The following is a 13,931-nucleotide window of genomic DNA, read 5'->3' as shown; positions in this document are numbered from 1 at the left end:
TCTCCACCAAGTGATCTCTCCATGTGGCTAGTTATCTGTGACCTTTGTCATAACATGGTAGTTTCAGGTAGTTAGATTTTTACATAGCAGCTAGCTTCCTCCAGAGAAAAAGCAGAAACTCTTAAGATTAGTTCCAGAACTGGCCCACATCTCTTCCTCCACATTTTACTGATCAAGGCAGATAATAAAGATAGCCCAGTTCAAGAAGTGGGGAATGGATTCCAGCACTTGGGTGGAGTAGCATCTATACAAGGAAGGAAAAACTGATCATAACCATTTTTGTAGACAGAATCTGTCATATGTGGAAAAGAAAAAAATGGAAATTGTGGCTTGGAGAGGGCACATTTGCTTAGAGTATTGTCTGTCTGCAGGGTCAGAGGAAAATAAAACTGAGCAGGTTGCCCGCTCTGAGTTGTACTTTCTTATTATAACTTCCATGATTTTTTTCCCGAAAGAGCAGCCTTAATTTCAAATGTCAACATAGAGCAGATTTCAAAATCTATACATAAGAAGAGTTATTTAGAATGTTTATCACTTGATGACTTCTTTTGTTACATATAGTCACAGATATAAAGGATTTTGCTGAAAAGCAAATGGCATGGAATCAAGCTGAAGAAAGAAAATCTGTAAAAATAGCTACCCTTTTTTCAGTAGTTCATCATTTTACATAAATGATTTAATAGTATATAAAGTGAAAACTGATCTGTATTATTAGGTCAATCCAATTAAGTAAAAAAGATCTTTAAGTATATTCTTAAATAGTGTCATTTAATTATCTTCAAACATGCATAGGAGGTAAAGCCAAACAGATTTTATCTGAATTCCTAATTTAAAAGATGGGAGTTGGGGTGCCTGGCTGGCTCAGTCAGTAGGGCATGCAACTCTTGATCTCACGGTCGTGAGTTCAAGCCCCATGTTGAACATAGAGCTTATTTAAAAAAAATAAATAAATGAAAATAAGGACGCCTAGGTAGCTTAGTTGGTTAAACCTCCAACTTGGGCTCAGGTCATGATCTCGCAGTCTTTGAGTTTGAGCCCCGTGTCGGGCTCTGTGCTGACAGCTCAGAGCCTGGAGCCTGCTTCTGATTCAGTCTCCCTCTCTCTCTGTCCCTCCTCTGCTAGCACCTGACTCTCTCTCTCTCTCTCTCCCTCTTTCTCAAAAATAAACTTTAAATAAATGAAAATAAAAGATGGGACTTATTTTCAGTAAACAAAGTAGTTTTAATGTTCTTTACATTACATTATTACATTAATGTGTTCCTGGAGCCATTTTTCATAGAGCTGTTTTACACAAGGGGCGCCTGGGTGGCTCAGTTGGTTGAGCATCTGACTCTTGATTTTGGCTCAAGTCATGATTTCATGGTTCATGAGTTTGAGCCCCACGGGCTCTGCATGGATAGTGTAGAGCCTGCTTGGGATTCTTTCTCCTTCTCTCTCTACCCATCCTCTGCTCACTCGCATTCTCTCTTTCAAAAATAAACATTAAAAAAATATTTTACACGATTACCACAAACAATATGAAAATATATTAAAAAGTTTTCCCATTTTATTATTTCTCTAACTTTGGTGAAGACAAATACTGTACACAAATAGAGGGTTTTTTTTTCCTTATTTTTAATCTTTTGTTTTGTGTTGTGATTTTCCTCCAACTGGGATGATGCCTCGTGTGTGTGTGTGTGTGTGTGTGTGTGTGTGTGTGTGTGTGAGTGTGTGTGTGAGATTTGTTTTTGTCTACCTAACAATATATCATGGACATCTTTTGGGTCATTACTGATAAATCTGAGTTACTGCTTTTAATAGATGCATGCATGATAACCTATAGTATGGAGGGGTGGCATGATTTACCCCCCCTTTTTTTTCTTTTTTTTTTGCTACTGTAAACAGTGCTGCAACAAATATACTCATGTACTGCTACTTTCATTTCCATTAAGTAGATTTCTGAATTGGCTTAGTAAGAAGACATGAATGCAATTTTAACAGCCACTGGGTTATTTTTCCAAAAGGTTATAGGAACACATACTTAGCACTGTATATGAGTTCCCATTTCTCTGCGGACTCTCCAGTACTAAATATTCTTAATCTTTACCAATCTGATGAGTAGTAGGTCAATTAGGTATTCTTTTATATGAGTAAATAGATAAGAAAGACTGAAAATATTTAATTACACTTTTAGTACCTCTCGGGAGGAATGGAAGTAAAGGAAGATGTTCACAATCTTATTCTTTATGTAACCTGAATATTTTGCAAGAAGATAAATGTGGTAGTATATGATTTTTAAAAATGGGAAACACTTTAAAAATGGCCTATAAATTATGCCTTCGTGTTCCAAAATGTTCTTTGCTAATAAGGTGAAAAAGGGGGAGATCATGTAAACTGTTTACATAAACTGTTTGTTTTCCAGCTTTGTCCCTGTTGCATCAAAAGGAAGTGCCATCAGGAGTCCACCTGCCTATCTCCCAACTCTGACAATTAACTTTTATTCCTGGTGCGGGAGCTGTGTTTGTCCTAGGTGCAGTGTTAAGGTCACAAGTTACGAAATACCAAGAGAGAAAACCTATACTCTTGAATAATTTAACATTGCATAATAATTGATGCTATAAAATCTCTCATAACTTTTTATTATGCAAATGTCAATGTTTGTATCAATTATATGATATAAATTATCTTTTTTTATATATACATATAAAGGTGTGGGTGAAAATTTGACTGATCCATCTGTGATAAAAGCAGAAGAAAAGAGGTAATAAGTTTTAATAATTTCATGAAGATATTTTTATAATTTCAAATTCTACATTTCTATTTGCATAAACTGTCTTTTTTTTTTTTTTTTTCTTTTTTCTTTTTTTAACTACCAATTCCACAGATCCTGTGATATGGTTTTTGGCCCAGCAAATCTAGGTGAAGATGCAATAAAAAACTTTAGAGCAAAACATCACTGTAATTCTTGTTGTAGAAAGCTTAAACTTCCAGGTAAACATTTTCTTAGTATAATGTATAAATTGTTAGCACATTTGGTTACTACAATTCTTCATAAAGCTGAGGGCATAAATACACATTATTTAATAAATGGATCTATGTTTTCTTTAATTGCTTTTAAAAATACAAAGTTCATTAATTTAATACATTTATTATGTGTCTGCTCGCTGCCAAGAATTGTGCTAGATGTTAACAGTATAATTGTGAACCAGACAAACATGATCCCTGACCTCAATGGAATTTAGTCAAATCTTAGATACTGACAGGATTAACAGGACTGTCGTTAATGCCAAACAGAAGAAATAGAACAGGTAAGCAGGTAAGAGGTCAGGGAGTGCTACCTGAGGAACTGACAGATTGCCTAAAACTGAAGGTTAAATAGACTTTAAAGTTAGCCTGGCAAAGACTTGGAGGAGTATTCCCATGAAGCAGGAACAAGAACTTCAGATATATTCTCTCAGGATTGTAATTTCATTTATACATTTGAAAAATTACAAGTTATTGAATCTAAGCTATAGCACAAACCAGTGGTTCTCATTCTTTGGTGTGTATCAGCCTCCCTGTGAAACTTTTTAAAAATTACAGCTTCCTGAGGGGTGCCTGGGTGGCTCATTCGGTTGAGCTGTTAAGCGTCCAACTTCGGCTCAGGTCACAATCTCGCAATTTGTGAATTCGAGCCCTGCGTTGGGCTCTGTGCTGACAGCTTGGAGCCTAGAGCCTGCTTCTGATTCTGTGTCTCCCTCTCTTTCTCTGCCCTTCCACTGCTCATGCGCTCTCTCTCTCTCTCTCTCTCTCTGAAAAATAAACATTAAAAATTTTTTAAAAAAAGTCTCTGCCTGAGACTTAACCCTTGAGCTGTGTTTTTTAATGTCCCTGTCATTATGACTGATAGATAACTCAGTAGTTAAGAGGTTGGAGTTAGGAGCCAGGTTGCATGGGTCCAGAAAATACCTACATTATAGAGATAGGTTTTTTGTTTTGTTTTGTTTTTTAGAATTAAATGAATTAGTATTTGTGAAGTACCTAGAACAGTGCCAGGCACATAGTAAGCATGTAAATGCTACTTTTTTTTTTTAATGTTTATTTATGAGGAAGACAGAATCAGAAGCAGGCTCCAGGCTCTGAGCTGTCAGCACAGAGCCTGACGCAGAGCTCGAACTCACAAACAGCAAGACCTGAGCCGAAGTCGGACACCCAATGGACTGAGCCACCCAGATGCCCCAATGCCACTGTTTTTAATTGTTGATTGTTAATGTACAGAAAGACCATTAATTTTTGTGTTTGTTTTTTTTCTTTCTTTATTGACCTTGGGTTTTTTCTTTGGTTTGGGTTTTTTTTTTTTAATTTTTGTTTATTTTTTTGTTTGGTTTGAGTTTTGTTGTTATTGTTTGGAGGTTTTTTTGTTTTTGTTTTTTGTTGACCTTGTATCCTACAACTAAACTAACGTAATTCTAGGAATTGTTTTTGTTTTGTTTTGTAAACTTACTGGAATTTTCTGTATAGATAGTAGAGACAGTTATATTCCTTTTCAACCTATATGCCTTTTATTTCTTTTTTCTTGACTTTTTGCACTGGCAAGGAATTCTCATACAGTGTTGAATAGTGAAAGGAATAGTGAAAGTAGAATCTGCTTTGTTCCTGATCTTAAAGGGAAAGCCTTCGGTCTTCCACCATTAACATGATGCTAGCTTGTAAGAGTTTTTTAGATGTACTGTATTAGGTTGAGAAAATTTTCTTCACTTCTTGTTTCTTGAAAGTGCTTCTCCTGAATGGGTATTAAATTTTGTCAGATATTTTGTCTGCATGTGTTTATATGGTCATTTGTGTTTTCTTCTTTAATAGGTTAATAGTACATTGTATTGCCTCGATTTTTGAAATGTTGAACCAGTCATGCATTCAGGACAGACTATTTTGTCATGATAGATTACCCTTTTTTATGTATTGTTGGACTCATTTTATTCATATGTTGTTGAGGCTTTTTGCATCTGTGTTCATGAAGAATATTGGTCTATGTTTGTATTTTTTTTTTTCCTTGTACTATCTTTCTCTTCTTTTGGTATCACCATAATATTAACCTTAAAAATAAGGTAGAAATGTTCACACCTCTTCTTTTTCGAGGAACAAATTATATAGAATCGATACTTTTCTCATTTTAAATGTTTGATAGAATTGTCAAGTAAAACTCTCTCAGTCTGAAGTTCTTTGTCAGATGGTTTTTAAGGAACAGTTTAATATGTTAATTGATGTAGGATTGTTGGGGTCATCCATTTTTTTATTATTTATTTATTTAATGTTTATTCATTTTTGAGAGACAGAGACCACGGGAGGGGCAGAGAGAGAGGGAGACAGAGAATTTGAAGCAGGCTCCAGGCTCTGAGCTGTCAGCACAGAGCCCGATGTGGGGCTCAAACTCACGAATTGCGAGATCATGACCCGAGCCGAAGTCGGACGCTCAACTGACTGAGCCACCCAGGCACCCCCAAAGGGTCATCCATTTTTTAAATTGAGTTTTAGTGAGTTTTGTGTCTTTCAAGGAATTGGTTTGTTTTACTTAAGTTGTCAAATTTATGGGCATAGGGTTATTTATATACTAATTTGTTCAATGTCTGGGATCTCGTGAGTCCTTTCTTATGATAATTTGTTTTTTGTTTCTTGGCCATTCTGGCTAAGGTTTATTAGTTCTTTTGATACTTTGAGAGAACCAGCTTTTCTTTACATTGTTTTACTCTACTTTCTGTTTTCAATTTCATTGATTTATTCTCTTTATTCTGTCTTTCTGCTTGCTTTGGGTCATTTGTTCTTTGTTAAAGTAAAAACTTGGATTATTTGGGAATGCAAGCTGGTGCAGCCACTCTGGAAAACAGTATGGAGGTTCGTCAAAAAACTAAAAATAGAACTACCCTAAGACCCAGCAATTGCACTACTAGGCATTTATCCAAGGGATACAGGTGTGCTGTTTCGAAGGGACACATGCACCCCCATGTTTATAGAGCACTATCCACAATAGCCAAAGTATGGAAAGACCCCAAATGTCCATCGATGGATGAATGGATAAAGAAAATGTGGTATATATACATACAATGGAGTATTACTCAGCAATCAAAAAGAATGAAATCTTGCCATTTGCAACTACGTGGATGGAACTGGAGGGTATTATGCTAAGTGAAATTAGACAAAAATCATATGATGTCACTCATATGAGGACTTTAAGAGACAAAACAGATCAACATAAGGGAAGGGAAACAAAAATAATATAAAAACAGGGAGGGGGACAAAACAGAAGAGACTCATAAATATGGAGAACAAACTGAGGGTTACTGGAGGGGTCGTAGGAGGGGGGGATGGGCTAAATGGGTAAGAGGCACTAAGGAATCTACTCCTGAAATCATTGTTGCACTATATGCTAACTAATTTGGATGTAAATTTTAACAAAAAATAAAATAAAAAGAAATAATAATAAGAAATGAACCTGGGGGGGGGGGGAAATACTTGGATTATTGATTTGAGGCCTTTTCTAACAAAAAGTTTACTTCTATAAATAAATTTCTTCCTTTCTCTTTCTTTCTTTCTTTCTTTCTTTCTTTTCTTCCTTCCTTCCTTCCTTTCTCTCTCTCTCTCTCTCTCTTTCTTCTTTCTTTTTCTTTCTTTCTTTCTTCTTTTTTTTAGCAGGAGCATGCAAACAGGGAAGGGGCAGAGAGAGAGGGAGATATAGAATCCAAATCTGGCTCCAGACTGAGCTGTCAGCACACAGCCCAACATGGAACTCTTAACCCGTGAACCATGAGATCATGACCTGAGCCAAAGTCAGACGCTCAACCGACTGAGCCACCCAGGAGCCCCTTATATATATGTTAATTATATTTGAAGTGGGCTGCTTGCAGACAGCATATAGTTGGGTCATAGGTTTAATTTGTTTTTTTGTGGTTTTTTGTTTTTTTTTTTTTTTTTACTTAATTTCCATTTTTAACTAGTGTTTCAGACCCTTTACATTTTACATAATTATTGATGTGATTAGATACAGATCTTCTGTTGTACTGTTTTTCTGATTAATGCCTTCTTTTTCCACCCCCCCCCACTCTGTTTTCGTATTGTTTTATCTTTATGTTTATTTTTTTTAGTGGTTGCTCTTAGTTCTTCTTATCAAGAATGTGTATATTTTGCCTTCATTCTCGAAGGCTATTTTTTACTGGATCTAGAATTTTAGGTTGATATTTCTTTCAGGGCATAGAAAATGTTTGCTGTTTTCTGGCCTCTGTTATCTCTGATGAAAATTCCACAGTCATTTGAATTGTTCTTCCCCTATATGTGATGTATCATTATAATCTAGCTTGTTTCAAAATTTGGATTTTCAGCAGTTTGATTATGAGATGTCTAGTTGTAGGTTTTTCTCAGTTTATCTTGGTTCAGGTTTGCTTAGCTTCTTGAATTTGTAAATTTATGATTTTTATCAAATTGAGGAAGTTTTTAGCTGTTCTTCAAATATTTGTTCTGCATCAATCCCTTTTCATCTCTTTTTGAGGCTCACATAATAAGAATATTAGACATTTTTGGGCACCTGGGTGGCTCAGTCGGTTGAGCAACTGGCTTTGGCTCAGGTCATGATCTCACGGTTTGTAAGTTGGAGCCCCACGTCGGGCTCTGTGCTGACAGCTCAGAGCCTGGAGCCTTCTTCTGATTCTGTGTCTCCCTCTCTCTCTGCCCCTCCCCCACTCATGCTCTGTCTCTCTCTGTCTCAGAAATAAATAAACATTAAAAAAAAAGAATATTAGACATGTTTATATTGTTTCTCAGGGACTTGAGTCTCTGGTTATTTCCTTAAAAATTATTTTTTGTCTGTTGTTTAGATTGAATAATTTCTATTGCTCTGTCAAGTTCACAGACTTTTCCCTTACTCTTCATTTCTTCATTCTGCTTTTAAGCCCGCACACTGGATTTGTTGTTTCAGTTATGTTTTTCAGTCCTATAAACTTCCTTTTGGTTCTTTTATACTGATTATTTCTCTGCTGAAAACTTGTTTTTTTCATTCATCTCAAGTTTGTTTGCACTACTTCATGGAATATGGTCGTAATAGCTGGTTTAAAGTCTTGTATCATTCCATCAGAATAATCTTAAGGTTGGCATCACTTGTCTTTTTCTTTGAGATGTTTCTAGTTCTTTGTATCTGGTAATTTTAGAATGTGTCCTAGATATTTTGACGAGGAGATTCTCATTCTTACTAAAAATCCTCTAGAGAATGTTGATTTTTGTTTATTTGTGTTAGTAGACAGCTCATTTAAGCTCAATTTACAAGTCCTAGTCTACCTTTTATAGCTGTGATTCCAATGTCAGTTTAGTTTTCAAAGCTTTTGCAGTATTACTTAGGTCAGCCTCACTGTGTCAAACATGGTCAAGTCTGGAAACTGAGTGGAGGTCAGCACATAGTTTAGTCCTCAAAGCCCATCCTATGCTGTCTTTTCACATATTTGCCACTCAAAGGTGAACTTGGGATTTCATACACAAATTTAGGGTATCCCTCTCTCCATTTTCCTCCTTTCCATGATTCCATATTTTGTGATTTTCAAGGCCTTTTTTTTTTTTTTTTTTTTTTTTTTGGTTAGAGCGGGACAGGGGTGGGGGGTACAGGGGATGGATAAGGTACTTTGCCTGGAAAGTCAGGATTGTGGCTTCCCTATGCTGTCACACATTTCCTTCAACTGAGTCCATTTCTGATGCTAAATGGTAAGGAAAAAAGAGGGAAAAAAATTTTTTTGGCTCTTAAAGATACCTATTTTTAGTTCTTGTAGTCCCAGAAAAAGGTTTTCTCTTGGAATTGTAGGTGCTTGCCCAGGTGCCACCACCTCAAAAGTGCCTCTTCATGACTGGGACTTGTAGGTAAGGGCCAGAGGAGCAAAAAGAGGGCATTCCCCTCAACATTCTCCATCCCACAGAGTCCCCCTTCCTGATCTTCTGGTCAGAAAGTCTTAGAGCTTTTTCTCTCCATGCTCACTATCCATTTCTGAGATCAAGCCAGCTATCTGTAAGTCTAAACTTGAAAAATAAGAGAGGGGGGAAAAAAACCCAGGAAACTCACCACCAATCTAGGCTAGGCCATTCTTCAGGTTTTCATCCCCTTCCTCAATATGTCTGCTCTTAACTTTTCAGGAGCCTGAGATAGTGACTTTATGCTTATGTGAAGGTTTTTTACTTCTAATCAGTGGGAGAGACAGAGTTGAATATCCTTAGTCCATTTTAGCCAGAACTAGAACATAACAGTGGTGAATTTATTAATAGGTAGCCCAGATATAATGTTTATTTGGTTTTGGATCTAATAATGTTTCAAGTAGTATATCTATTTTTTAAATTAATTTTTAAATTACTAATGTAGTCAGGATTTCGTAGCTTGGAAGAGACCTTAAAAACATTCCAACCCGGGGCACCTGGGTGGCTCAGTCGGTTAAGCGTCTGACTTCAGCTCAGGTCACGATCTCGCGGTCCGTGAGTTCGAGCCCCGTGTCTGGGCTCTGGGCTGATGGCTCAGAGCCTGGAGCCTACTTCCGATTCTGTGTCTCCCTCTCTCTCTGACCCTCCCCCGTTCATGCTCTGTCTCTCTCTGTCTCAAAAATAAATAAAACGTTAAAAGAAAAAAATTTAAAAATTTAAAAAAAAAAACATTCCAACCCAAATCTGTCATTTTCCAGAACATTTTAGAAGTCAGATAATTTGTCCATGGTTATACCTCTCTCCATTGTTCTTGGTGTACAATACAACTACAAATTAATTTGCATTCCCTAAGGCCACACTGGCACAGTCTTTTAAATTTAAAATTTATCAAAATGTACTCATACAATAGCAAATATGTATTTGGATCGTTGAATATAGGCTATCACTCAAAATGAACAGTTCATATTCTCAGCTGAGAGTTCATATTCTGAGCTCTATTTTATATGGAGATAAAAGCATAAGGATATGTGCATGACTGTGGTTAGTTTTAAGTTAAACTTGGTATTACTGCATTGTTTTCCAATTCTGCAACTATTGTCTATAATTCCCAAAATGATTTCATCCTATCCGATAGCTATAAGTGTAATCTGCATACTGATAGTACCATGTTTAACTGAATGAAGACTTACTGTCTTTCCTGAGCTCCTGTTTCTGTATTCAGTTTCTTGCATCTCTACTGGGTTACCCTAAAGTATCTTTATAGGTAGTATATCCATTCCACAACTCTTGACTCTCATTTCCCACCCATCATTTCCAGCTCAGCTTTACCCTGAGTAAACCAGTGTTTACTCAGTTGCTTAGACCAAAACCTAAAAGTTAATTGGTTTTTTTCTCTCACCTTGCATTCCCAGTCTTTTGAACTCTGTCTGCTCTGCTCTGAAATCTTCCTAGAATTTATCCATTTCTCTTAATCTTTGTTGCCACCACTTCTTCCATGTGTTCTTGCCAAATGCCCCTAACAAGACTTCACATGACAGTCAGAATAGACACTTAAATTTGATTATGTTCCTTCCTTAATATTGCTTAATACCTTCCAACAGATTTTCTTTTTAAAAATTTTTTTTTAATGTTTATTTATTTTTGACAGAGAGAGACAGAGCATGAGCAGGGGAGGGGCAGAGAGAGAGGGAGACACAGCATCTGAAGCAGGCTCCAGGCTCTGAGCTGTCAGCACAGAGCCCGACGCAAGGCTCGAACTCACAGACGGCGAGATCATGACCTGAGCCAAAATCGGATGCTCAACCGACTGAGCCACCCAGTCGCCCCCAGATTTTCATTGTAATCTGTACTCCTTACCATAGCTTGCATCCCATAAATCAGGGGTCAACAAACTTTGCTGTAAAAGACAAGGTAGTAAATATTTTAGGCTTTGTGGACCATATGGCCTATGTCTCAGCTACCTGGCTGTACGATGGTAGTGCGGAAATAGCCACAGAACATCTGTAAACAAATGAGCATAGCTGTATTCCAGTAAAACCATTTATAAAAACAGGCAGCAAGTGAGATTTGGCTCACTGGCTATATTTTGATAACCCTTGGTCTTTAACTGTTGCTTGACCCCATTTGCTACTAGTCTTCCCCTCATTCACTACGTACAAGCCATGCTGTCTTCTTGCCATTCTTCAAAAATGCCAAGTTCATTTCCTTTTTACGGTCTGCAGTTAAACTTCCCTCTGCTCAGAGCTTTGATAGGTCATTTCTCAATATTGAGGTCTTTACTCAAATATTACCTCCTGTGCCTCTTCAGCCCAGCCTTGTCTAATAAAAGAATCAGCTTATACTATCTCTTGTCTGGCTCTCACCAGACTGTTTGCTTCAAAGCATTTGTTACTAATAATAATTCTGTTATTTTTCTATTTATTTTTCTTCATCTACAAGAATATAAGTTCCATGAGAGCAGGAACCATACCTGTCTGCCTTGCTTATTGCTGTGTTGCCACTCTTACATGAGTTATTGACTCTTGCTCAGAGCAGAATACTTATATGTTGAATGAATGATTTCATTTTTATGTGTATATATTTTGTGACTTTTTAATTAAAAACTACCTCCTAGAAAATAGATGTGGCACATTTAGAGGAAAATTGATTTAGAAAATGTTCTTAACTTTTCATTTCTAAGAAATACTGACTTTTTTCTTCTTTTTTTGTTGGGGGTGTGAATATAGATCTGAAGAGGAATGACTATACACCTGATAAAATTATATTTCCTCAGGATGAACCTTCAGATTTGACTCTTCAGCCTGGAAATTCCACCAAAGAATCAGAATCAACTAATTCTATTCGTCTGATGTTATAATATTACTGAATCATTGTGGTTTTTTTTGCCTACACCTCACAAAAATGTTACCTTGTCATTTTTCCTTCAGGAGGAAATTGTTTGGTAATAGAGAAAAATGTGTGCAAATGAATATGCTGATTATGGCATTGTTAAAAGGTCGGTATTCTTTTGACCTGATTAAACTAGTCAGTCAGGAGCTCCCTATAGGATACAGCTGGCAGCTGTTAAATTTTAAAGGTAAAGGAAAATTAGTATTTATAACTTTTTAAAGGGCTCTTTTAGCAGAAGATTTCATTTGACTTTGTTCTGATGAGGGTGACACCCTCTCTCATGTGGTGCAATACCATTAACCAAAGTTAAGTGTCAGTGTAGATTTTATTGGCAGCTGGTTTCCTGCCATTCAGCTAGTGAAATGAAGAAATCACCCAGCCTTTTGGTTAAATGGCAGACGTCTTCCTCAGTATGTTTTAGTGTGTTGAGTGATGATGTCACTAGTCCCCAACTAGATGCTTGTTGGCCATGGAAAAGGAGATGATTTGTTATTCTAGATCCATAGGGATACAAGAAGCCTGAGCTGAAAACTATTTTCAAAGAGGGACTTTATGAATCAGGATTAGGCTCCATATTTAAAGATGGAGCCAATTTTTTTTTTGTTAAATAGAACCCAAATTGTGCAAAAGTATTAGTGTTATTTTTTTTTTAACATTGTTTTTTCAAGTCATTGTTAAGTAGAAGAAAGCCATGGTAGACTGGTCTAACCTAAATATATCAGAGGAGAAACTTAACTCGTTGTTCAAGAGAAGTTACCTTGTAAAAAAAGTTTAAGTGCTTTTTTCCTATCTGTAACTGTAGTGACAACCTGGAAGCTACACACTTCTCCAAAGATCTTATTGACAGTACACCAAATCAGAATGTAAACGTAAATTCTTGCTTCTATTTAAAATTGTGTAGGAACACCTGAACATGAGTATTGTTTGTGGTACTTATTTAAGAAATTGAGTTGGATTATCATTATGTGATGTCGGGAGATTGCAATGTAACTTTATGCCAATAAAATGTACTTTAACTGCCCCAGATACTGTTGAATACTCAACAACAAGAAAAGCTTTCATCTGACTAAAGTTTTACGCTTTGATTTTTTCTCTTTGTTTCCTAGGTACTAATTTTAATTTTTATTTAGGAAGGAGCAGTGTAAATCTTACTTGTATTCAGTAGTGTATCTCATAGATACAGACAAGGCAAGAAGAGATGAGCTGTTTAAATAGTGTTTAATATTAATGGGGGGGAGGGGAAGAAAGAAAAAGTGTATTAAAGATATTATACTATATACATTTTGTATATCATTAAATCTTTAAAAGAAATTAAATAAATTTATTCTTGTTTACAGATGTTTACTGAGTTCAATCATTCTGAAAAATTATCCATGTTTTCAGAGTGTTTTTTTAATTACAGAGTATCAGCTTTTTTTTTTTTTTTTTTTTTTTAATTTTTTTTCAACGTTTATTTTATTTTTGGGACAGAGAGAGACAGAGCATGAACGGGGGAGGGACAGAGAGAGAGGGAGACACAGAATCGGAAACAGGCTCCAGGCTCCGAGCCATCAGCCCAGAGCCCGACTCGGGGCTCGAACTCACAGACCGTGAGATCGTGACCTGGCTGAAGTCGGACGCTTAACCGACTGCGCCACCCAGGTGCCCCTCAGCTTTTTTAAATGAACCATTTTGTACACCTTTCATCTTCTGTCCTGTGTATTGTTTAATGTGGTCTTGGTTTCCTCCTCTCTCTATCTCTCTCTCTCTCTCTCTCTCTCTCTCTCTTTTCAATCTGTTTCTTGTTATGTCAGAAAATGGAGATATGGGTTATCTTTTGAAATTTAGTTTTACGTTGATTATTTTCATAAGATGTTAATAGTAACCAGTGTTTATGTAGCACATAATATGTGCCAGGCATTACTCTAACTGCTTTATATTAAAGTACTTACACCCATTTAATCCTTAAAACAATCTTATGAAATATAGGTTATTATCTTGTTTTACCAATTAGAAAATAAAAGCATTAGATAAAGTAACTTTCCTAAGATTCTTAGAATGTAGCAGCAGCACTAGGATTCAAACCCGGGAAACTGGCTTTTGAGTATGCTCTTGAGCCCTGTGTTATGTTGACTTTTAAGCATAGTGATGATTGATTTCTGTACCAG

At 36.4% G+C, this 13,931-nt stretch overlaps 1 protein-coding gene across 2 annotated transcripts in view; it reads left to right on the top strand.

Annotated features, from left to right (window-relative positions):
* TRPM7 (transient receptor potential cation channel subfamily M member 7) overlaps positions 1-13,122 on the top strand; it is a 121,429-nt gene extending 108,307 nt beyond the window's left edge. The window contains exons 37-39 of one of the 2 annotated variants that reach the window (XM_049611653.1): positions 2,689-2,740; positions 2,864-2,970; positions 11,622-13,122. In XM_049611653.1, coding sequence (XP_049467610.1) covers positions 2,689-2,740; positions 2,864-2,970; positions 11,622-11,752 — 290 coding nt within the window. In that variant the 3' untranslated portion in view covers positions 11,753-13,122. Of the gene's footprint in view, positions 1-2,688; positions 2,741-2,863; positions 4,339-11,621 lie in introns of those variants that run through there. The other variant, XM_049611652.1, reaches the window with a different exon arrangement.
* The last annotated feature ends 809 nt before the right edge of the window (positions 13,123-13,931 follow it).

Source organism: Panthera uncia (genome assembly GCF_023721935.1).
Source record: "Panthera uncia isolate 11264 chromosome B3 unlocalized genomic scaffold, Puncia_PCG_1.0 HiC_scaffold_1, whole genome shotgun sequence".
NCBI classification, from domain to species: domain Eukaryota; kingdom Metazoa; phylum Chordata; class Mammalia; order Carnivora; family Felidae; genus Panthera; species Panthera uncia.
This window is presented reverse-complemented; position numbering and strand designations above follow the sequence as displayed.